Below are 25,865 nucleotides of genomic sequence, written 5' to 3' on the forward strand. Positions count from 1 at the left end.
GTGTTTGGTTTCAGTGGAGGTTTTTGAAAAACCTTGGAACCATGTTAAAAAGAGCTTTAGCATTTTAGTTAGAATGCTAGTATGAGAGACATGAGAATAATGCTTTTATTTGTCAGTGGGCAAAGAGTAAAAAAATAAGAAAAAATTGAATAGTAGAAATAATCTGTCTGTTTTTAGCAAAATAGGCCCCCCCCTCACCCCAGCACCATCCTGGTGGAGTTCAGTTTTGACCTAAAAAATCAAACATTTTAATTGGATTCTATTTATTTCTTGCAACTTTCTTTGTTTCACCTTGCACAGAGCACTCTTCTGCTCCTTCTTCCTCTAACTATGAATTTGAATCTGTCCTAAATTAAGAAATAGTTTTCTGTCCCCTGACTTTTTTTTAATCAAAGAAGGACCATCTTCCTTCTCATGTAAGAAGTAATGCAGAATCTGCCTTTGTTAGATGCTTATGTGACACCTCTGTCTTGGTTTGCAGACCTTAAAGGGATGAGGTTTATTTTTAAGGGGTCCACTCAACCACGTTAACAAAAGCAAGTTCAGATATTCTTTACAGGCATGTAATGTATTCTTTACATGCATGTAATTTCTTAAGATGAGCACCTTTGCTGGAAGTCTCAGAGTAAAGTGATAGTTCAGACCAGGGAATGGAACAGATCAGCAAAGAGAAGTGTGTTCCCAGGACTGTTTCTTTGTGGGAGTCAGTGGGAAACCAGAACATGAGCTTTTCCAAGAAGAGAGCAGCATGAAAGAAAGTGCAAAGTAGAAGTTAATACGAAAAATGAGGAAAGGGGACAAGGAAGCTTGAAGTATGCTTAAGCTGGTGTTTGCAGGGGCAGTTTGTAATGTCTAGGCCAGAGAGATTAGTGAGAGCTGTTTGTTCAGGGGGCAGTTTCTACCATCTGTGAGTAGATTGAAGCACAGGAAGGAAGGAGTTTTTGGTTTTGTTTTTTTTTTTTTTTCAGGTGTTCACTATCAAGTAGCTTTGTATTTAGACAATATGGAGCACTTACAGCATATAGAAAATGGAAGTGCAAACCTGCTTTAAGGACAATACAGGAATGATGCATCTTTCTCTCTCCCCTGTCCCCACCTGCAGGCTTGCTCATCAGTTGTGTGAGGTTACTTTCTTTTTTGCTTTTTAAAGATAAACCAAATAATCAGTGAAGGAAAGGTTATTATTGAAGAAAAAGACAAATAGGATTAAAAAAAAGCATGAGGTGCAATCAACAAGTGCTTCACTTAATCTCTTCTGTTTGTCTGTCTGGAGAGGGTCCTTAACAAAAACTATTCCCTTGAGGGTGGGCTCTCTCTGGAGATGTTCATCGTAAGAGTAGTCCATACCAACAGGAGATGCTGCTGTTATGGAAGGTTATTAGAAAAGAGATACGGAAAGCACCTCTGAGATGAACATGACTTATCTACCAGCCCATGAAAAAGTTAACTAAGGAGAAGACAATGATTTTGACAGTACAGCTTCATGAGCAATTGAAATGGTGCAGAAACAACCAATAGCTTTAGGCTTGTTATCTGAATTCATTAATGAGACATCCAAATTAGATTTCATGTGTCAAGAGATGCAGGAGAAAACTAATGCCTAGCCAAAAGAGGTGTCATCCTCCTTTCATAGGAGGGGTGGATTTTTGGTCTCATGGAGCCCATATTTCAGAATTTAGAAAAAGCACAGACAGCAATAGAAAGGTTTGCTGTAGATGTATATGAGCTCTTAAAACGCTTATCACCAATCATGCTTGCCTTATACTGTTAAGATTAAGCAGCTCCTAAGGGGAAAATATGAAAATGAGTTGAGCAAGTAGAGTAACCATGTGGATTTGAATGGACTGTGCCCTGATGTGCTTCTTTATGAGAAGAATTGACCCAGAACAAGAGGCCTCTTGCTTTGTGGGTGTTGTGAGAGGCAGCAGACCTGTTGCTAGTGTTTAGGAGCTGTGATGCTTCTGTGATGCTGCAGTTGTGAAAGGGGAAGGAATTTTGACTGGGGAGGGTATGAACTGTTGCTGGTTTGTCAAGAGTAAAGTAATTGCCTTATGAGTTGGCCATAGGTAACTATCTTTTAATAGTGTTATGCAAAACTGAAGTAGATGTTTAAATATTACTCAAAAAAAAGTTCTAAACTTTAGGGCAAACTAATTAATGTTCCATGATCTTCAATTCAAATTCTAACTTTCTATTTCTGTCTATTGAGTCCTACTATTGTCTTCTCCATTTGTAGGCTTAAGCATTTCACATCAAATTATTAGGAACTGAAATGAAAGTAGTATTCCTATGGCCCATTTTATCTTCTTGGCATAGTATCTGAAATTAATCTCTCACAAATAATTCACTGTCACAGAAGTGAGGATGTGTTAGGTTTTATTTTTCTTCTTTGTTTTTGTGTGCTTCCTGCTTTTCATTTGCTTAGGAAGGGCTGGATGGTTAACAATGGATTGCAATGTGTCAGAGAAAGCAGATGTCCAAATCTGGAGGAGTCTGTGATTTCTTCCTTCAGACACTCCTTGACATTGCAGGCAATACTGTTAAAGGGAATAGACTTTGTCTTGTCACCTCTTTTTGGTTTTGCAGTGTTATGAGATGTTCTTTGGAGTATTCTCAAGTTTATAAATATTAATATATATTCCATCAGTTTCTACTTTTTGTCTTTGTTTTTGGTTTTTTAGCTTTATTGTTGGCTTTTTCAGCTATAGTAGTTGTTCCTAATATTACCTGGACCTACAGTCCTTGTAGTGAGAAATTTTCAGAGCTTCTTAAATGTAATATAAACACTTCCAAAACTTTGCCTTAATTCTATTAAAGGTTAGTGAAAATCAGATTTTTTTCAGATTATTTCTGGACTTGGTTCTTGCCAAATTGTCTCTCATTTGTCTAGCAGTCCAGCTTTTAAAATATTTGAAGACCTAGCCAAGTTTAATCTTGCAGAGGTTTATATGTTTTAATTATCACCAAAAGTAGGTAATTCCTTTTCCATCATAATCTCCACTTTGATGGGTGATTCTTGTCACTGAGTTTGGTAAATTATTTAAACATTGGCAGGACTAATCAAGTCCCCAGTTATTGTCAGTGTAATTACCCTGACCCACTTTTGTCTGTTGGCTTGCCAACAGCACCTCTTGCCAGCAGTCCCAGTTGAATGGGTTCCCTGCTGAACTAATTGCATCTAAATTTGATGCTCCCATTACTCTGCCAATTTCACCTGTAGCCATAAATTGCTTTGTGACAAAAAGTACAAACTCTATTCCCAGCTCATGTATTACGTTAGAAATTAGTACAAAAAGACCATTTGAACCAATTCTGAAGTGAGTCACCAAGACATGTATGTGATGGAGCCTGGCTTTCTTGGAGGTGGCTGAACAGAACACCTGCTTGCCCTGAGTCTTGGTGACGTGGTGAGACAAAGCCATCACGCCAAACACCCTTCTTTCCTCCTCCTTCACCTAGATTTATATGCTGAGTGCTGTATTTTAAGGAATGTCCCTTTGGTCAGTTGGGGTCAGCTGTCCTGGCTTTGTCTCCTCTCAGCTGCTTTGCACCCCCAGCCTCCTGACTGATGGGGTGCTGTGAGGAGCAGAGAAAGCCCTTGGGGCTCTGTGTAAGGGCTGCTCAGAAACAGCTAAAGCATACTTGTGTTATCAACACCATTTCCAAAACAAATCCAAAACATAGCTCCATAATACCAGCTACTATTAAGAAAAGGAACTCTGTTCCAACCAAAACCAGTACAAACAGAAAAAAGAATTACCTAGCTCTTAGCAAAAAGCACTTTTATCTGAGGTGGAGATTCTCCTTGTTGTGTGACACTTGAGCTTTCATTTGGAAACTTGCTCTATAACTTCAAAAAAAAATATTCCAGTTTGAGCCTTATCCTGCTTTCTTGGTCATGTATCTTTTAATTTACCTGTAAAATTATTAAAACTTTTTGTAGGATAAAATTATATTCATGTGTGTTTCATTACTACACGTGGCTCAGCCATACCAGTACAATAACGCATCCATATTGCACTTTCCAGACATGTTCTGTCTGAGCAATTGATCCTCTGAACTCCTCACTTTTTTCAGATGAGGCTCTGACACTGAAACCAGGCTTCTAAAAAGCTATATTATAGCCAAAATGTTTTGCAATACAAATAGAGGCCTCCATTTAAAACAATTGCTAATATTTTTTTGCTTGTTTTGAGAATAATTTTAATTTTGGTATCATTGGGGCCAAAAGTTTTAAAATAAGTATTTGCAGCAAAGTAGTGGCTAATAAGTACTAAAAAATAATTTAAGGTACAGCTGTCAGTACAGCTGCAGAGTGCTGGTGTTTCTGGCCCTGGGCAAAACAGAGAATGTCAGATCAGTGAGCTAACTTATTTGATTTACATTCTCACCCCAGAATAAGCTGCTTGAGTGTATTATACTATATGAAAGTCTATCTGAATGACTTAGTGGTACTATATGTCTCCTTCATAAATCCACTAATACTTAGTATGTTCACTGCTGGAAAATTCCCTGAACCTTTGAAGTTATTTCTCACAGGAGAGAGTAGATTTTTTTTCTTGGTGTTTCAAAATGTTTTAGAACATGACCAAAAATGTATCACTAAAGCATCTTTGTATTTTTCAGCAAGGTGACCCAAATAAAACAATCCCCCACTGCTCTTGTAACAAGCTGCTGGATCTTAAAACATTTCTTAATGCTGTTTGTCAGGTTGTGCAGTTCTGCAGCTGAGCATGTTTTGAAATGGATGTGACAAATATTACAGAGTTCTCTTTGGGATTCAGTGATTTCAGATGAGCTGCTCCCCTGGGCATAGAGCTGCTTGAGCACAGAAATGAGCAGGGGGTGTGCACTGAAAATGGTAATAATGTTTGTGTTGTAATGAAGCAATGGATTTTTCTGAAAAGTACTCTTTACAAACTCACTAGCATTTTCCAGATAGCTTGTAAGGGGCAGGAGGAAACCCTTGCGTTAAGCTTGGCCAGTTAAAATCCTTTCCTTTATTTATGTAGGGGTTTTTAGCCCTGGTTTCATTGAACATTAGGCAGTGTTTCCAAAAGAATGAGACTCAGAGGTGAGAGGGGACCATGCTGCCACATGATGGCAGCAAAATCCTGCTCAGGACTAGGAGCTTATGGAGTGCTTTCTGTGTTGGGGCTGGTTTCTCTTCTATACCCTGCCCTCCCATAAGGAGAGCAAAAAGGAATGTTTTAAAGTATGTTGGAGATAACACAACTGTGGAAGCTATTAATGCACTAATTCCAATAAGGCTGCATCTTCTCAAAATGCATCCTCTAGTTTATTAGCTAACACATACGGTGTGTTTTTAAAGTTTTTAGTATATTTATCTTTGCTTTGAAATGTATTAGGCTTGCAAATTTCAGTTTACATGCTTATTAGCAACATAAAAGTATCTGAATACTGGAAAGTAAGAGTGTACTGAATGGACCCCATTCTTAACATTTGAGTAAGAAGGCATTCATCACTTCCTGCCTTCATATTGACCACAGTGCTTTACAAGGCCTTTCAGTCCATCTACAGTAGCTGACTTAATATGTACCACTGCTTGTTTTGCAGTCTATTGCAACACTGCAACAGTGATCTCTTTCCTGCCTATTATGTCAATATATCACTACATCCAGCTTTCACATTCTGTAAACTCAGTCTGCCTTATTGTTGTTAGGGGTGTTATTTTTGCTAGTTAAAACAAATGCCAAAAATTGTCCCCAAATCCTGTAGTAAAATGTGTATAAATACACATTTGTACTACTAGCAAAATATGAATGTTTAAGAGCGATTTAATCTTTAGCTTGAGCTGCCATCAGATGTAAGCACTGAAGAAAGTTAAGATGCGCATTTTGAATTAATTTTACACTTCATGACGCTGCTAAAGGCTTACCAAAAAAAGTGAAGAATGGTTCCTTTGAGTTTTTTCTTTTTCCTGTGATTGGATTTGTCACATAATGATCCACTGCTAATGCAGCTATTACTGGCATATTTCAATCTTCTTACATGCTCTGAGATGCTTTTTAGTGTAAGTCTTGTTATTTGATTATTTGGGAACTGTAAGCCATCATTTTCTTAAAAGAAGCAACGTCCACAATTTTAGTGGCTCTTAGTGTCAGTCTTGAACTGTGCTGTACTCTGGTCAGATTGGTGCTGGCAGCTTTGTAGTGGAGACCTAATGAGCAACATCAGTTCAGACAGCTTGAGCCACAAATTGACTGTTTTGAAAGAGCACAAGGGTATGGGTGTGTTGAGTTCCTGCTGTGTTGTCAGCACTGGCTGGGTCTTGTACAGCCGCATTGCTCAGGTTCAGTGCTTTTGGGTGTTCCTCAGACCAGTACTCGAGAAACAAATGCTTTTTGGATGTGCAGGAGGAGACATTTCCAACTCTGAGCTGCCTTCTGGTTCTTTACAGCTGTAATTGGTTACCATCACCTGTGGGCAGTATTTTAGGGAGTATTACAAACAGCTTTCAGCTGTATTATTTATTATCATTATGGATATTCATTGCACACTGTAAGCTCTGTAGTGAGCCAGACAGCTGTCTTCAGGCAGTCCAGTGCGATCTTTCTGGTTTTTAGCATGTGAGGACCTGTCCTTTCTCCAATATGCAAGTTAAAATGAAATTTAACCAAGACCTGCAAAACAGCTTTGTTAACAGGTAATTTTTTGTGGTGTGCCTGCATAATGAACTTTTGGGGGATTCAGACCCAAGGCAAGCTAATCCTAACAAAGGGGATGATTTAGGCTGGATTATGTTTGAATGGCTCGGGCCAAGTTGTCGGTGGTGTAAGGCAACAGGCTAAACAGAGAGGGAGAAGGAAGATTTTTCCAGCACTGTGTGGTTATACTGAAACATTCTATGTGTTGTATGATTGCTCCACTACCTTATGCTTACTGAGTGTTCTTACAAAATGGGATTATGAGCGAGAAAAAAAATTCCTGGTTTCATACCCAATTATCAGTAGAGGGTGCTATGTTGCTTTTAAATTTGACCTGTATAGGTTATATGTTTATCAAAGATATTTTTAGTTAATAATTTGTTATTAAAAATTTAGTTCAATTATACCTTTGCTTACATTAGCAGTGCAGTTTACTGTGATAGATCTTGATAATATTAATTTGATTCTGCAAATGAACAAATTTTCTGTTTAGCAAGATTCTGTGTTATACTGCGATCAGCTCCATTATAATGATTTTATGATTAGAGAGTGTTTGTTCCTATTTATATATGGTAATAAATGTATAGAATCTAGTTTATAGGCTTACAAAAACACAAACACTATCATTGCATTTCTTATTGGTGTTTGCTGTCAGTATGATAGCAATGCCATCAGATGAGATGTACAGTTTCTAAGTAGCTGTGCAAGCAATTCATCTTTGGGGGTAGCAAGTGAATGTCAGAAGGAGGTTATGTGGAAAATAGGGATAAGGAAGACAAAAGCAGCAAACAGGAGCTGAAGGAAATGGAAGATCAGGAGGGAATCAGAAGGTACAGAGAAATGAGGCTGATGACTGCCAGATGACAGATTCTGATTTTGGAGTTGTTGCTTTACTAGCTCTGCCTTCACAACTTCTCTGCCCAAATTGCTTTTTGAGACTTAGGAAGTTTCTGACTCTTCCCCATGGTCAGTGTCCTGGCTGCTTGTGGTCTCCTCTGCCGCTTTCTGAGAGGCGCAGTTATGGATTTTTAATGTAAACACAAAACAGACTATGGGCACTCTTGGCTTTTTGGTTAACTTCAAGTCTGGTGGGAGATGATTTGATCTCCTAGGTTTATTCTTGGAAGAAGCCTTATTAGTTAAAGATTTTTGATTTCTGAGAACTGATAGACTCCTTTGGTATTCTGTTCCATCCATCTGTCCTTCTGCCATTTCTGTTTTTGGTGAATTTGGGATTAAAGATGTGGTCTGATCTCAAAATACTTTTGGATTTTATGGAAAGACAGCTAAAGATGCAGCAATTTAGTGAAGATTGACTCTTCATTTAGGAAGTCGTGACCACTGTTTTATTTCCCTGCTTTTTTGTTGAGTCACCTTTTGGGCAGGAATTCCTAGTACTCCTGCATAGCCTGGGCTAAATTTGCCTTCTTCCTGCTGTGAACAGGGAGACTCAGGGTTGCACCCATAATGACAAGGAATGGGACAGCTCATCCTGAGGAAGCAAACAAAAAAAATCCCTTGCCTTCCTTCTGACTGGACCAGGTTGTTCTGTAGTCCATATCTGTGGGAATCTTATTCCTGGAGACATTCCTCAAGGCTTCCTCCACTTTCTTCCTGCTTAAATCTTCTGGTTGTGATCCAGGATCTTGGATGTGTGCCCATCTCTTTTGTACTGCCCATCAGTTTTGTTTATAACTGTTGACAAAAGAGATGAGTGATACAGAGCCTGCCTTGTGGCTGGGACATCAAGTGGATTGTGGTGGACCACCTTCTCATTTGCTAGCACTGTCCAAAGGGAGCATGACAGCTTTCCTGACTCTGTGGAATGGATCATGCTGCTGTCTGTAGCAGGAGGAGTGTGGAGTGCAGAGGAAGCCATTAGGGTCAGGAGCATTTCTGCTCAGCTGAGAGTTCTGCTGGAGTTGGCAGATGGTGAATAGCATGTCTGGAATTCAAGCTTGATAGCAGTCAAGGCTTTTAAAACATAAACTATCTGGCTCAGAGCCAGAGGCAGGATGGCTTCTCTGTTGACATCCCAAGGCTGATAGTGTTCCTGTTGGTCCAGGCAGAGCTGTCAAATCCTGGAGGGGAGGAGAGAGAGTGTGCATTTCAACCTGTTGGTGTGACACTTCAGCCCTTCTTTTAAGTAATCCAGACATTGAGCTGCATTCCAGAACAATGCTAGCCACTGCAGCTGAAGTTAAAAGCCAGTCATGTGCAGGACAACCACAATTTTAGCACTTTAACAAGGGTTACCTAGGAGCCTTTGGGAACTGGCAACCAAAGGAAAGGGAAGTTGAGTTAACTAAAATTAATCCAGTGCCTTTGGGGCAAATGTAGGATATGCAAGAGGAGGGTTTTAATCTTTGCACTGCCATAGGCTTCCTGGCTGACTGTAGGCAGATTGCTCTAGTTTCTTCCTGCTTGACTTTATGCAAAATAAGAACAACAGATATTGACTACATTGCATGAGTACTTAGGTGCTTTCACCTCATGTAGATACGAAAGTAAAGAGCCCAAGGCAGGTATCCAGAGGCAGTGGGGCAATGAGCTTGGAGCAGAGTGCCTGATGTATAAATCCCATTTGGAAAAGAATTAGAAAGAAGTATTCACACTAGATCTCTTCCCCAAGTAACAATTATTTCATTTCAATAAAGCTGTCTCTGAAACCCAGTCAATCAGGTCATGGTAACACCATTTCTGCAACCCAACAGGCACTGCTGCTCTAAGTGCAGATTTTTGCAAGTGTTTTGGTGCTGTACTACAACAGAAAACAGTAAATGTGAGGAAAAACAATAAATAGTATCTTGCTTAGGACCCTCCCAGGGTGAGTTTACACTCAGTACACGGGGGATGTCTGAACTAGCCTTATGTGAATTAGCTCATGTATTATTATCTTGTTAGGGCAGAAGGAAATTCTTGTAGCCTGAATTCTCAGCAGGGTAAATCAGTACCCACTGAATTCAGTGCAGGTGAAACCAGACTTAGTTTGGTACCTAAGTGAGCTCGTTGGAAACTATTCTGGGATCTCTGCAGTATCTACTTTGCAGTTTTGCTCTGTAGATGTGCATCTCTAAACTTAAATTGTCAATGGACAGAAAAAGGCACTTCTGAAGTGTGATTCCTTGAGCGTGTTCATCTCAGAATGAGAAAAGCTGTGATACAGAAGTATCTGTTTCTCTGTGGTGGATGTAGTAAATCAAGTGTATCTGAATTTGGGTGTTGACTGCTTTGTGGATCTGTGCTAGATTTCAGATATGAAGGTGGAAGGTTCCCAAGTCCTGTGAGCCAGCCAATAGTGTAATTACAGGCTTTCTTCTGTAATATTTCAGAATGGTTAAGAAAATATTGGTGCTTAAAACAATCTCTCCTGTCCCCTTGCACAGTGAAATACAGTTCAGCTCCTCCAGTAATACCACTTCAGAGAGCCAAGAACCATTGTCTGGGGATCAAGCAGCCAGCGCGCTTCAGCAGCAGCTCCTGCTGATGGTGGCCAGAAGGACCCTTTCAGAAAACCCACGGGTACATTGTTACATCTGAGTTTCTAGCATCTTGATGAACTGCTCAATAAACAAATGCTGCAGGCTTGTTCCTGGGACAATTTTGTTGATTTTGCTATACTGCTTTTCCTGGTATTGCTCAAGTGGGAGAAGATGTGTTTTATGTTGATGGATGCAACTGAGCTGTTTTCTACTGACACTGAGTAGTGTCCTGGTGGACTATTTCAAGACTGTCACCAAAAAGGTTCATCTTCTATCTTCAACCATATTTCATTTGGAGGAGGAGACAGCTGTTAGGATTTTAGACACAACACCAGATTTTAATAGTATGAAGTGTTTATTCCAGATTCATTGCTGTCATAGAACCTCATGTCTGGTTTCACTTTTCTGAATTGGGCAACCAGACCTCTGAATGTTTGCTGTGGAATTTTGAAGCCACCTCCTCAATGAAGCTAGTAAAAGAAAAAGGCCCTCAGACTTCATGGTCTTATGTGGACATGAACTTCACAGTGTTTGGAGTCTGTGACTTAGGGCTATAATCTGTTTATAAAATTCCTTATTGTAATACCTTTGACTTTCTCTCTACCATGGCAAATTCTAGTTTGGTATTTATGAATAACAGTAAAATGACAGTTAATTGCCTTTCATCTTAGATTTCACACCGGAGTGTTAAGCTAGAAGTAGCTTGCGTAAAGGAACTATTGTAAACTAAAAATCAGTAAATTGTCCCAAATAATGTCTTTCATATTTGGACAGTGTCTTCCATCTAAAGGCTCTGATGTTTTCCAGATATTTATAGTCTTGTAAACTGCCTGTATATTAGAGAACAGTTGTCACTTCTTCTTTCTCTTTTAGGAAGACTGCTCCTCAAGGTCATATTGGCAAATTTGTAGCCAGGCCAGGCAGTAATTTCAGAATGTCCTGGTTTCTGAATTTTTTTTCTTAAAACATGAAATTCTGAACCTACATAAGTCAGGAAAAGCATTGTCATTGATTTCAATGAAGCTAGGGCTTCAGGCTGTTACTGACACATATAAATTTATGAAGTGAATTTTTATAAGCCCTTTCTTGATAGGAGAAACAGTTAGACTTGAGTGACTTGCTCAGGGCTAGTCAGAGAGTTTCCCAAATCCAGCTCAAAAATCTGACTCCTGCCTAAGCACTACAAGACACACAGACGATTTCATCCAAAGGTTACAGTTCCTCAGGAGCCAAAATGTTCACTTATGCACTCAGCTAAAGGTGCGTTAGGCTATTCTGGGGACTCAACGATCAGATCCTTGGGTGTTTTTAGTGAACTCTCTGCCACTGTTTTGATTTTTTTATCTAGTTGTGGCGAACAATATACATTAGATGTGTGAAGTTAATGATTGCAGCAGACTGAGTTTTGCTTTACTTTCTGTTGGGTAATAGGACCCAAGAGAAACAAAACTCTGCCAGTATTAGCAACTGTAATATTTTAAAACATGTTTTTTTCTTTAAAAATGCCTCAACCCTATGTTTAAGTTACTTTTTAAAGTAGTAATAAAAATATTAAAATTTGGACTACATAAACTATTTGCAGATTTTAAAGTCAGCGTAGTGAAAGGATTGCAGTTGGTCTCATGGCTTTTAAGTTGCTTAGAATTGTTAATAAAGGAAAGAATGCCAAATAGCCCAGCATCCCCTTGCATGTTTCAATGCTCAGAAATATGAGGGATTGTCCTGCACTACTAGCAGTTGAGCTCCCTGGCCCTGCATGGCTGCACACTTTTAGTCAATTGGAGGCATGAGATAAAATGCCTAAACTTGAATTTCTTTCTCCAGAGCTTATGCTAGCCTGTTTCACCTCGTGTTTGCCAGCAGACTGAGGATATCTGAATTGTTTCCCAGCTGATGCACAGTAATACATTGTCATGTGTAAACTCTGTGTAAAATTCCTGTTCCTGGAAAGGGAAGATTAGAAATTATTCCAGTATTCTGAGAAAAAAAATTAACAATTCCTATGTGCAGGTGGACAGGTTGTTTAAAAAACTGTGCTTTGCTAACAGTTATGATTCTAAAATCTATTGCTTCACACAGAAATCCCCTGCCCTGACTAGGAATGTTAATCTAACATAAATAGCTCTAATGTAGACATTACCTAGAGTTCCATAATAAGTATATTTATTGATTAATTATCTTTAAGGAGGGGCAGGTAAAAGGCTGCCTAGGAGGAGATTGAAAACCATTGGATTTCACAGTAATTTGAAATCTCAAATTCGTTTACTTGGAAGAAAAATGATTGATTATTCCCTCTCTATAACATTAGTAATGATCTACTTTGGAAAAAAATCACTGCTTCACAGAGATTTTTTTTCATCTATTGTCTAGCTTTGCAGGCTTGACTGATGGTCTCCAGATAGTTGGAGGGGAGTTGTATAGAAGAGTTGGAAAAAGCCTTAGAATCTGGGAAAAGCAATAATCGAAAGGGTGGATTTCTTGTTATGATGGTATGATTAGAGACTCTCAAATTAGTGCTGTTTATGCTATTTGTGCTTCTTTGCAATTTTTTCTCTTCCTCTTGCTGTTCTTGAGGCACACCTGATGTGGTATTCAAAGCATCTCTGGAAAGATAAACAAAGATTTGTTCTGGAAGAAAAGGTGATAAGTCACACCTCTAGACTTTAAGACCTACTTATTTTTTTATTTTTTTATTTAAAATGTAGGATTTGTCCTGTCATGTATTTATATTGTGCTGTAATTAGCCTGATACATGGGAAAATCTTCTAAAAGAAACTTCAGACATGTACTGGATCTGGACTAAAAAATAATTACTTTTTAAATGAATATTTAGTATTACTTTTTAAAGCATATTGTTACTATTGAGCTCCATAAATGATATAGCTTCTATTCATCTGCAACAGTTATGCTGGTGTGATATTTTTGTTTCTAATTTAAAATTAAGGAAATAAATATGCTAATATGCTCCCACTACCCCTTTTAGTAAAAAAAAAAAATCTGATACTTCATGTATATTGGGCCTTTTAGACTCCTGCTTTGCTTGCAGCTGTGTGAGAGAGTTTTGTGTATTTCTCATTTGTTTTTATAGCAGCCCAGCCAGGACCCTGAGGATTCATGTTCTTCAGCACAACGGAAGCTGAACAGGCAGTTTTACAGATTTGTTATATTCCCTGGCAAGTGGATTAAAGTCTGGTATGATCGTCTTACCTTGTTGGCATTATTGGACCGGTAAGCTTTTTCTTTTAAAGTTGCTCTATGTAGTGTTAGGGTGGGTGGCTCTTCATGTCCATAGAGCAGTGCTGACCACTAGAGAAGGAGGATTAAGGTTGAGTAGATAGATGTGTTTTTGCTTTAAGTTCAGGGTTGGTCTCGGTGGTTCTTGCTACCCTTTGTCTTCAGGTAGAGACTTTGATTCATGTGAGAGCCAGGCTTGTAGACTAGTCTGTAATTTGACTCAGAGATGTTATAGATCCAATGATTTCTGATGAGAAAATCAGTAGTAGAAGGGTCCCAGGATATTGTAAACCAAGTACTCCAATGGTTAAAAAAAGAAAATGATTTATAGAATGGTATTCAGGTGAAGAATTTTTGAGCTGCTGCATCTGTTCCAGTTCAAGTTTATTTGTCTCTGCTTCTGTTGGGGGTGCTGTGCCATATGGGTTAGCATGGGCTCCACAGCAGAAATTTCAGATGGCAGTTTTACCTGATGCAGAAATCAGGCTGCATGTCAAGGAGCTTTTAAGTTCAGAGCAGATATTTACTCATCTATGGTGTCTTATCTCTATGTTTCAATTGCATGGAAATCTTTTCTGCTGATAAGTTCTTTTGTTACAGCCTGAATATTGACAGTGTTTTTTATCTCAGCTTCCATGTTCCAACAGAACAGATAAAACAAATAAAACATCAGATGACAAATTTGGTCTTTCATCTAGTTCTTTGCTGTCAGATGTATATTTTTCATTAATGGAATGCCTTATTTCCTCATTTAAAGGTGTTTGGGTATTTGATTTTATTTGTAATTGTTCAGGTGTTGGGGTTCTTTTTGTTTTGTTTGGTTTTGCTTTTATAAGCATACACTTTTCTACACTCAAATAATCTCCCTCCTGGAATTCTAATTGGAAAGTGAGATGGGAAGGGATATTAGACTTCAGTGCATATGGCTTTTTTTCCTATAACATTATAGCTATCATTTTGGGCAAGGTTTTTGGCATGGGGATGAAATACTGTTGAATATGGAAATGTAGTTGTGGGATCCAATGAATTCTGATAGCTGCAGCACTGACAGCTCATACCAGCTACAGATGCACCTGCCTTGCTCTAATGAATCTATAAATATTTGTGCTTCTCCAACTTTTATTCACATAGGACAGAAGATATAAAGGAAAATGTATTTGCTGTCCTTCTAGTAGTTCTTGTTTCACTTTTTGGATTCCTGACTCTGAACCAAGGCTTCTGTAAAGACATTTGGGTTCTGTTGTTCTGTCTTGTAATGGCCAGCTGCCAGTATTCTCTCCTCAAGGTAGGACTCAAGTTCATATCCAATTCCTGAATTCTGTTCTAACTTCTACAAAGAAAAAAATCCTGTAAGCAAACATCTTTTTTTCTGTTTTGTTTTTAGAGTGTTCAGCCTGATCCTGCTTCACCCATACATGTAAGTCTCAGTCAGTAAAACAAGTCTTTCTCCTCTATTATTGGTTTATTAAATAAATATGGATATTTATCTAGCACCAATATCCAACTGTGACGGACAAAAACTCTCTAACAGTTTAAAGTTAGAAAGTGTATGTTTATTGCGACGCTGGGCAGCATGTGGGATAGCTCCCAAATACACACTGCACCTTTCAAATTATTACAGAGTCCTTTTATCCACACAAGAATTGAATACCCAAAATACAAATACATATTCATCATTTTGGTAGATCCCATTCCTCGCTTCGTATGCTAATCATTTCAAAAGCTATTAAGCATGCGTAGTTTGTTCCTTGAAATGGGTCGGTGGTCCCTTTCATGAGGAGGGGTCCCAAAATGAGGAAGTAAATGAAGTCTTCCTCATTTTGACCTTTCTACCTTTTCAATGCAAATATGACAAATGAACCTTGGTAGAACTCCCATTCCTTGTCTTCAATCGGTTTCAGAACAGAGGAGGCCCACAATTGTCTTATGTTCCTAAAAGCTATTTGTCAGTTTCTATATACTTCATTATAAACCCAGCTAACTAAACATTGTGTTGACAAGCAATCAATTATGAGTTAACTACTAACTCTTAACTTCATCAAGGCCAACTTACAGAGTACTTTTAATTAACTCTAGTAAGGCTTATCTCTAACTAAAATCTTAACTCCTCTAAAATCTCTAAATCTCTTAAAAGTTTATGTTTCATTATCTCTTGTGTACTGTGAAACAGCTGGCTGTTCAGTGAAACACAGGTATTAGTCACTTGCTGTCCAAGCTGATATATGAAAAGAAAAATACATCTGTGATTTCAAGACTTTGTACTAGGTTTAATTATTTTTAAGCTATTAGAATTTATCACTCCTATTAGAAAAGTGCTTTTTCTTTAATTTAATATGTGCACTAAAAAATTCATCTGGACTATCTTGCTGATGTTTGATCCTGTGACATCACACAACCCTTTGCTTTCTTTAGAAACAGACAGAAAAGAGCAGAAATTCCAGACTAGCAGCTCAGTTGTTGCTCAGTTGGGATTTTTTTGTATTTTTTTTCTTTGAGACTGGGGATTGATCTTTTTATTTTTTAAATCTGCTATCGAATATTTATTTATTAAAGGTATTATTAGCTCATCAAATGGCACAGGTGTTTTCCCTTTGTTACAATATTGTCACAGTTTCTGTGCTTGTGTCCTGAAGAAATCGCCAGATCTTTGGGTGAATGCAGGATGTAAGAATCCTTGCTGATTGATATGAATTTTTTTTATTGGATATGTCTAAGAAATTGAAATGTGATGGTGCCAACCACCTTGTAGAGAACCACTTCTTTACACAAGTCTGTCCTTGTTATAGGACTGTTCTAGAGGCATCATCCTACAACTTAAACCTTACCGCTTCACCTAACATGGTGTCTCAGCGTTTTTGATTTCTGGATCTTGGAAGACATTTCAGTGGCCATAATGCCTTTTCCTTTCTTTTACACTGGGTGCTAGTTGCTTATGTTTCTTATTTAGCTCTTTGAATATTTTTGAGGATGCCCTCTCTTCCCTCAAGTTTCAAAAATGACATGTTGAAAAGTTCAGGTCTGGATCAGTTCCCTTTGGCAGGGAGCAATTATTTTTGTCAATTTAGAGGCTAGAAGTACAGGCTGAACTTGAAATTGATGTTATTTATATATGTATACTGCACACTTCACTAGCTGGATTTCAGAAGATTCTCAGTTTCTTTTCCATGCCAATTATTTAGGGGTGAAGTTATGGTGATTTTGGTTATAATGCATTCATAGGAAATACCTGTCTGCATAAAAAGTAGAGAAAGGTAATAAACAGCAACTTACCCATTGTAGGATAATATTTTCAATACATTAAAGAAATGGTCCAGTCTCAGTGAAAAGTTGGGGGATCTTGTGAGTGAGATAATATAATTTGTCAGTTCAAATCTGTCTAGATATAATAATGTGAGCTGTAATCAAGTAGTTTGCACTTAATCAGACATTAAAATGGGTGGCAAACAGTTTAATAAAAACTTCATTATGAACCTATCCAGCCCATATGTTTTTATAGTGTTAAACACAAGGTAGTGTTTAAACAGAACCTTTTTTTTGTGCAGAATCCAAGTCTGAATTTCAGGTTCTCACAGTAGTATTACAAGTGTTACTTGCTGTATTGTGTAAGTCATGCAGCAATGCAAAAAAGTAACAATAGGTGTATTCCCATCTTCCTTTTCTTTCCTAAAACTTTATTAGGGGTACTGTCTTGCAAACATTTTGGTGCACTATACAAACTCCAATAGAAATAAAATCTAGAAAGTTTTTCCACTAAAGGTTTTGAAGCTGGAGGTGTTGTAATGCTAAAATAGAAGATTAGCAATTTCTACATTATAACTTTTTAACACAATAGATATTTGTAAAGGCTTGCTTGAGCTACTAAGCACCTCAGAAATAGGAGAATGAGTAGGTGAGAAGAGATACTCCATGTAGTGTTTCATAATTCATGTGACTGCATTCAATTTAAAGACAATTAATGTCTCTTGATGTTAATGTAAGGATGCAGAACAACTGAGCGATTAAAGAATGATCAGTATCACACTCATGAATGAAAATGCAGCTGAGACATTTTGAGTATGAAACAAACTATTATGAGCCTCAGATCTGCACAGTGAATTAAGTTCTGTTCGTGGATCCATGAGTAGCCACTAATGGCTTATGTTGACCATGGCTGCCAAGGATGTTCCAAACTTCTTCCCTATATAATGTGGAGACTTTGTTTCTGTTTAATGTGATTTTGTCATCTCTAGCCTGTAGCATTTTGAAAGACTGCTTTAAAATAGCATCCAGTGAGTTCAGAAAACACAGTACCTGGAGATGCCATAAGCTTTTGTTCCAAACTCCTTCTGAGTGTCAATGTATTCACTTGTTGCTGTTGAGGAAGAGCTGGCATTTTTTGTTGCTGCAGGTTTAATACTGGTGCCTGCTACAAGATGGGAGTCTAATTTTCCTGTCAGCTGGAGCTTTAGTCTTTCCAGTCGTGGCCCACTGGGAGCTGGTGGCCTTTAGGTGCTGTTTACACAGGGGTATGTGGTTCTGGGATGGTGAAATTTGGGAGCAGCCTCCTCACTGGAGTGGTGGAGAGAAGAAAATCAAGTCCATTCCAAAGTGTGTTCTATTTTGCTGTTAGTGTCCTGAAACAAGCAACCTGCTGGTGACTGCAGGGTATTAAAATTCAGAGATCCAAGAGATCCTTGTCATGTGCACTCAAACATTTTAGGAAAACCTTAGGCAAGGTTTTACATTTAGTAAATGGCTCTATAGAAGGATCAGGAGAGCTTGTCTCTAAGCACCTCATAAGACACCTCTATAGCTCAGCATCTAGCTTGGGCTTACAAAGGTATTTGAGCTTGAAAGATTGCAGTCATGCTTTTAACAAGATTTAGGGAATCTCTTGCATAAATTCATTGTCTCGGTCCTGTTATGTCCGAAAGCAGATAGCTAACTCAGTTGTGTACCTATCATAGGCAGTTTCCTAAATCCCATAAGGCACTTACAAAGTACTTGTAATTTGTCCCTGTAAGCTTTTCTGTAGAACTGAGCACATACACTTTTCGTTATATATAAAATCTTTCTGTCTTTCTCCTTTTACATGCGTGCACCCACAAACAATAAAAAAAAAAACTATTAGATCTTTCTAAAATTTTGCTATCAAAATCCTTTGCAGTCAAAACTACTGTTGTAGTGAATGGAAGTGTTTGTGAAATTATTCTTTGTTGAAAGTCTTAATATCGTTTTAGAAATAGAAGATGCATCACTGCTGTGTTGGTAAGATGTCATTGTGTATCTGAAACATATTAATGAGAAACATGGACATGAAAAAAGTGAATTTTTTTAGCAGACTAGGGGAAAGGAAAAGCTTTCACTGACATTTTTATCAGTGAAGGGAAAAAAGATTGTTTAACAAATGAGATGTAAAATATAAAAGGAATTCTGCTTCATTATTTAAATTCTTCTAAACAAGAATGCAGAGTGGAGTCATTTCACCAAGATTAAATCAGTTTTGCATGTCAAAATCTGGTGAGCTTGCCTAGTAAAACAAAATGAACCCTTTATATCTAAAATACCTCATTAAACAAGTTGTGCTGCCACATGCCCATTTTGGTGAAGACTGCCTAGCTTTGTTGGTCAGTGGCAGGTACAGGAGTACTATTTTTCTGTTAGTTTGTTTCTAAAACCTTAAAAAATTAAATTTAATGTCTATTCCCTGGCTGTGACTTCTGGGAAGTGATCCTCTCTTTCCCAGAAGGTGTCCACTGTTGCCCTCAAACCAGTCCTGTTCTAAATAATGCCCTTCACATGAAGCATGTAAATGACAGTGAATTACCACATTAATACTTGCAGCAGTTCCTCTTTCTTGTGTTGTGTTGCATGTTCCCCAGATGTGGCGACTAGAGTATTTGCTGTGCTCTAGGAAGCTCATTCAGCTTGAGCACATCCCAAGTAGTGCAAGAGCAGTGCAGACACTGCCCTTCTGAGTGCATTGCTGCTGCATTGCTTTGCTTCAGTTGATAAGATTCTAGAAAGATTTCAAGGTTTTGTCTCATTACCCACCACCACCACCTGAAAAACAGGGAAGGTAATATTTGCTCACATTTTGCAGCTTTCAGAAAACCTCTGGAATCTGCTTCCTCAATTGTAAGTGGCATTACTGTAGTTAGCATCGTAAGAGTGATTGAATTAGTCTATTCTATTCTAACTAAGATAGAAGTGACCCAAATGATCATCCAGTGGCACTGCCTGACCACTTCAGGGCTGCCCAAATGTCAAAAGAAGTTGTTAAGAGCATTGTCCTAATGTTTCCTCTAAACACTGACAGGCTTGGGGCATCAACCACTTCACTAGGAAGCCTGTTCTTATGTTTGACCACCTTTTCAAAAGAAATACACCTGCCTAATGCAGCTTAGAGCCATTCCCACATATACCTTCACTGGATGGCACAGGAGATCAGCACCCCCTTCTTCACTTCCCCTCCTCAGGAACCTGTAGGGAGCAATGAAGTTGCTCCTCAGCCTTGTTCTCTCCAATCTGCACAAGCCTGAAGTCCTTAACTGCTCCTTATAGGACATTCCTTCCAACGATTTCACCAGCTTTGTTGCCCTCCTCTTGATGCCTTCAGGGACCTTCACATACTTTTTAAATTGTGAGGCCCAAAGCACACAGCACTCAAGGTGGGCCTGCACCAGTGCTGAGTACAGCAGGATAATCACCTCTTGACCAGCTCATGTTGCTGTGTTTGATGCACTCCAGATGCAGTTTTCCCTCTTGGCTGTTGGCACTCACAGCAGACTCGCATTGAACCTGCTGGTGAGCAGCACCCCCAGGCCCCTTTCTGCAGGGCTGCTCACCAGCCACTCATCTCACAATTTACACTTGTGCCCAGCATTAATTCATCCTAGGAGCAGGATCTAGCATTGCATCTCTTTAATCATTGCCCCGCGTTCCAGTCTGTCTAGTTCCCTCTGCAAAGCCACCTGACCCTCAACAGAGTCAACAGCACCTCTGGGGTTGGTATCTTTGGCAAACTTGCTAAATGCTGCATTCAATTCCTACATGCAGGTCACTGATAATCTGTTAGGCAGAGCTGGCTCTAGAACTCAGCCCTGAGGAACTTCACTGCTGATAGGTCCAGCCAGATGTGGCCCCTTTCACTGCAGCTCTTTGAGTTCTGCCCACCCTTCAGCCAGCGCTTCACCCAGTGCACCATAAACTTCTTTAGAAGTCAGAGTTAAATATGCCCTGTAATCCTAATTGAGTATGTCAGTGTTCTGCATGGAACTGCAAGGTGTGTGGAGTTAAACCTCTGAGCTTGTAGTCATCAACTCTGTATCACCCAGCTGCCTTCAAATAATCACTGTGCAATGATAAAACTGGCTTCCATAGTTCAAGAGGTAAGACAAGAGTGTTACAGAATGTAATCATGATAAAACAGCCTTGAGTGAATGTCAGGATATAAAGCATTAAGCAATTGTTTAGGTGCATATTTATTGGCCTCTTTTCCTAAGGCACAGCTCACATTTTACATAAATGAACTCTAGTTTAAAAAAGGCCAGAAAACAATAGCTTAAATTATTTTTATTTTTTAAAGTTGTATTTTTATCTTTATAATTCTCCATGGATTGTTTTGTGGACATGTGTTCTATTAAAAAAAATCAGTAGTAAAATTGAAATTGATTAAAGAGCAAGGATTTGTGTCCCTGACTTGATTCATATTCCATGGATGTGAGGCATGATGTAAGCCCGCCAGTTCCCTGTAATCTTCCACCTTGTTAACTGATTGATCCCAAAAGAGAGTACAGATCATTTAATAGCAATCTAACATGCGAGCTTGGCTGGCAGCCAAACAAACTCAGCCACATTTTCAAGTCAGTAAGTAGACTCAAAAAAAGACATGATCTTTTATTATACTCAAATTACGTTTTTCAAATAAGAACAGTTGCATGGCAGCTTTAAGCAAGGCAAACTTGGATTCTTGTCACTTTGCTTCTGGCTTTTCACACTCAAGGAATCTTTTGACTTACCGCTGTTTAAAATGTCTTAGTTACCCTTAAGCTTGCTACCAGGAGAGCTATTAAGGTTGTTCTTAAGTATGTGTTAGGTTCCCTGGCCTGCAGCCCCACAACAGTGTTTTGTAGGATTAGTGGGAATCAATTGTGTGAGAGATGTGTGTGAAAGACATCAGATGAGATTCCTTCCGCACCCTAATTCCTTTGGATCGTAATTTCAAAGTGCTTCATGAGAAGCAGACCAGAAACTGCTGATGAGTGTCACCCCCTTCAGAAGGCATGCTGATTTGCTGTTAAGTGGTTCAAAGAAACAAAAAAATCAAATTGGCGAAGAAAAATCCATCCCCCTGCCTCACACTGTACCAGGGATATGCTCAATTATATTTTTTCTTCCCAGGAGTCAATTAAAACTGAAATTAATTTTATATTTCATAAAGTAAAAAAAAAGTCAAGCCACCTGAAGCAGATGCTCAATGAAATAAAATACATGTAGAGAAAAATTCTTTTTCTACTGAAAAGAAAGTTTCAGACAGATTGAGGTTTTCTTCTCCACAGAAAATGACAACTTCTGGAATTAGTAAGTTTTGAAAGGTCCAGAAGGGTAGGTTTTCAAAAGTATAAATGGTTGCCAGAGTCAGTCTTAACTGCTCATTGTGTCTTTTGAAAGTCTCCTCTGGAGAAGATGAAATACCTTGTCACATTTTTATTACTAATTATTATGTATAAGCCATTAAAATACTTTGTCTGACCCCTGACTCTCTCTTCAAGTTAATGCAGTGCATGCAGTAGAAAAATGAATATAAAAGTTTAATTTTTTTTCGTTTTTCTTCCAGGGACACAATAAAGTCATAATCTACAGCAGACCTGTATATTTTTGTATATTGTGTGGCCTTATTTTGCTGCTAGATGCTGGATCTAAAGACACAAATCCTCCTGTTTATACAATGTATGGCCTGAAGCTCTTCTCACCTGGGTCTCTCCAGTCAGCCAGAGACCATGTAATAGGTGAGTCAGTATTTTTCCTAGGACTGCAAAAAGGAATTAAGTGAGTGTCTGTGTTTTCCCATGCTGGCAATCAAATGCAAGTTATGGAGGCACAACCTGAAGTCAAATTGATAGAAACATTTGGAATTACTAAAGAAGGGTGGGGGGCAGCTGTCAACCTTCCCTCATGTAAAAAGAGTTCTTAATGAAATGAGGCTCATAGAAATGTCTCCATAGAAAACTAAAAGTTGCTGATGTTATTAGCAAAAGTCATCATCTGTGAAATGCTGTTCATCTGTGTAACAGCTTGTCTGTGTGGAGAAGTTACTGCAGAATAACTTGAGTTTTAAATTTAATGCCTGGAAGCTAATCCATGCCAGTTCCTCAGATGGACATCAATCTTCTGATCGCAAAGAAAGTGCTTTATCTTGGTTTAGTTTAATCATACTGTCCATGTGACCAGTTAGTGAGGAGCAGCCGCTCTGCAGTAGCTCTTTCAACCTGTTTCCTTCTAGAATCATGTTCTGAGGCTGCTGAGGATATTCCAATATTGCCCCAAGACACATGTGGTGATCCCTTGGCACTGATTTGGAGTGGCCACAGCTGACATTACCCTATTCTGTCAGGACATTTCTTCCTGTTGCACACCACACTTACAGTCTCTGTGATGTTACACCAGCTGAGCCACAGATACAAGTGCTGGACTGGACTCCCATGAATAGTGCAACACTGCTAAGATACAAAGTGAAGGAATGTGAGATTTACTGTAAAAGTTGTGAAGATTTCCCAGAAAGCTGTCTTGTAGTGTACCAAAGATGGCCTGCTGGTTTGTGAATTTAGAACCAAGAGAACCTACTGTAGCAGAAGAAAACCATTTTTGTGATATTGTGTATGACCTTCGAGGTCTTTGTTCACCTGTGACTGTTGTACTTGCTTTCTGCCATAGTCAGGTCAGACTTACTGCCTGAAAGGCATACTGTTTTTAGGAAAGCCTCCTGGTCCTTAACAAGGAGTTCTTCTCAGTTCTTCTCACCCGAAACAGGGAAATGTGAAGAGTTCGTCTCACTTATTTTAATTAGCTTCTTTCACTACTTTCCTTTGGTTTCATTTAAGTTTCTCCTTACATCTTATTTTCTGTCTGTCAAAGGTGAGCAGTAAAAATGCTGATAAATAATTCAACAAGAATTCTAGATGACACTTGGGATAGAGATAAATTAAAAACCATAGCAACCAGCATAAGAAAACAAAGTGTGGTTATAAATGTGTTCATTTTAGCTGGTCTCAAAAGAGATGGCAGAGCATGTTCTTGAAGCAGGAGGGGGTGGGGGAGAGAAGAAATAAAGGCTCATCTCCCCAGCTGGCATGTGTTAAATGAGAAAGAGAGAAGAGACCCTTTCCCTTTGCTTGTCCCTGTTCTTGTTTTCCCATGGTGTCTTGATTCAAGTGATGTTTGGTGCTGTGCTTTGGCTATTCCTTGCTTTGTCTCTATGGGAGCCCTAACTTCTGGCTGCTGTGAATCCTTGCAATTGTTCACAGTGCAGTGACCTCTGTAAGCCATGGCAGTGTGGCATCCTGTGGCATCTTGCTGCACTTCTAGTGTAGATTCTCTTAGGTAAGGAAGGTATAGAAATACTTTGTTTGGGCTATAAAATAAGGAGGGAAGTGGATGGCTCTGAATACCAGTCTTGCAGTTCTGCCTATTTGCTAGGTAGTTTTTATATCTTTTTATGGGTCTCTCATCATATGGTGACTCTGTAGTTTATATTTAAATCAGAATTTATTGTGGTATTTGGAGTTGATATGTTTGGAAATCAAAGAATTTTTGACTCTGCGTTGTAACTACTAAGGAAAGGAAAAGTCTTTTATTTCAGGTGCTTATTATGGTAGAAAGCAAAAGCCATGTAAATCATAGAACATACCAAAGAATAGTATGATGCTGCATATCATACTCTGATGAAAGTCTTGAAGCAAGGTCATAAAAGAAATAATTGCAGGTTTGTTAGATGTGTAACCTAATTACTTATGAAACATGGTTTTTAACAGGTTCATTTATTTTCAATCTTCTTATGATCTGATTTGGTTTTATTTTAAATTGGTGATGATTCTGCTATTGTTTTATATTTCTATTAGTTGGAGGTTCATGACTTTAATTCTGACTGTGGTTTTCATCTTGAATTCCTTATTTCAGTTAACATTTTTGCTAGATTAACATACGAAGTGCAAGTAAGGGCACAGACAACCAGCCTCAGTCACTGGGACCTACAGGTGTGGTTAATGACAAAAGTAGCTGTGCATTTTATATATGATAGTTCTTGTGATTAAACCATTTTAATTCAACAGGTAAATGAAACTATTTCACAGACATCTCAGAAGACTTAAGAATCAGGAGGTGGCAAAATTTTTTGATAGTGAATCCTCTTCCTGCTCCTTTTAACAGTGACTGAGCTTCTGTCAAGGGAAGAAAGCCTGTGGATGTTATGCTCTCCCATGTTCAAGAGTGGGAGAACAAAAAGACTTTCTCATTGAAATAATGCCTTTTTTTTTCCTTGAGAAAAAAACACGTTTTAGTACTCAGATATTTAATTTTTTAATTATCGTTTTTTCTAAATGTCTAAAATGTTTGCAATGTGATGTTGCTATTCTACATTGCTCAAAAGACACAAATTTTCCAAAGTCATAATTTGTGTTTTCCCCTCACATTTATGTGATACATGCTTGTTTAGAGGAAGACTGCAGTGTCAAATCCAGCAGCTCACAGAATGATCTCTTAGTGGTCCAGCTTTTAAAGGTGTTGTGGGTCTCTATGAAAATGTGTGATGTTAAGGAAATTCTTTCTGGAATTCATAATGCAATTTCAAAGGATTAATCAGTTACTTTTATTGTCTGCTTCCCGGAAGGGGAACTGCTGCTTCTAAGTTCAATCCTTTTGTAGGCGACGACTGTTTATTTTCCTGTCCAGTGTGCTCCTTGCTGCAAGACGAGATAAACTAAGCTGCCTTAGCGGAAGAAGTTGCTAGGGTTGTTCAAGGTATTAATAGAGAGTGGGTGAGGTGAGGACAGTTTTACAGTCAACTAACTTTTCCGTCCTTGTTTACATTTGTCTCTACATTATATCTTGGTGTACTGTCAAATCTTTAATCTCATCCTTCCTTCCGTTGCTCTTATTTTACTTTTTCTGAGGTTGCTACAGCAAAGGCAATTATTTGGGCTGTAAGTTTGTAGTCTAAGATGAGTTCTGGCAGTTCTGCAAGTCCTTTGCCCAAGGAACAATATCTTCTGAGAGTTTCAGCAGTGTGTTTTTGGGATAGTTAATCCATCATGGGTCCACATGGCCTGCTGAGCAGTTTGCTATTGTGCCATTGCCTGTCTTCAAGAGTGATCCTTGCTTGGCTTGGAATATCTAAAAATGTGCAGAGTAATAGAGGAAGAAGACTTTAATATTGGCATTTTTATGTAAAACACTGAGAAGAGAGCATTTCCTCATTTTCTTACATGTGGATGATTTGTGCCGA

The 25,865-nt window shown here is 38.6% G+C and overlaps 1 protein-coding gene across 1 annotated transcript in view; it reads left to right on the forward strand.

Annotated features, from left to right (window-relative positions):
• Window positions 1–25,865, forward strand: part of PCNX2 (pecanex 2) — a 153,124-nt gene that overhangs the window by 24,186 nt on the left and 103,073 nt on the right. The window contains exons 9-13 of the mRNA XM_053936997.1: window positions 10,055–10,190; window positions 13,239–13,378; window positions 14,516–14,669; window positions 14,769–14,801; window positions 22,203–22,374. Of these exons, the coding sequence (XP_053792972.1) occupies window positions 10,055–10,190; window positions 13,239–13,378; window positions 14,516–14,669; window positions 14,769–14,801; window positions 22,203–22,374 (635 nt within the window). The remainder of the gene's footprint in view (window positions 1–10,054; window positions 10,191–13,238; window positions 13,379–14,515; window positions 14,670–14,768; window positions 14,802–22,202; window positions 22,375–25,865) is intronic.

The sequence above is a fragment of the Vidua chalybeata genome, chromosome 3 (assembly GCF_026979565.1).
Source record: "Vidua chalybeata isolate OUT-0048 chromosome 3, bVidCha1 merged haplotype, whole genome shotgun sequence".
NCBI classification, from domain to species: domain Eukaryota; kingdom Metazoa; phylum Chordata; class Aves; order Passeriformes; family Viduidae; genus Vidua; species Vidua chalybeata.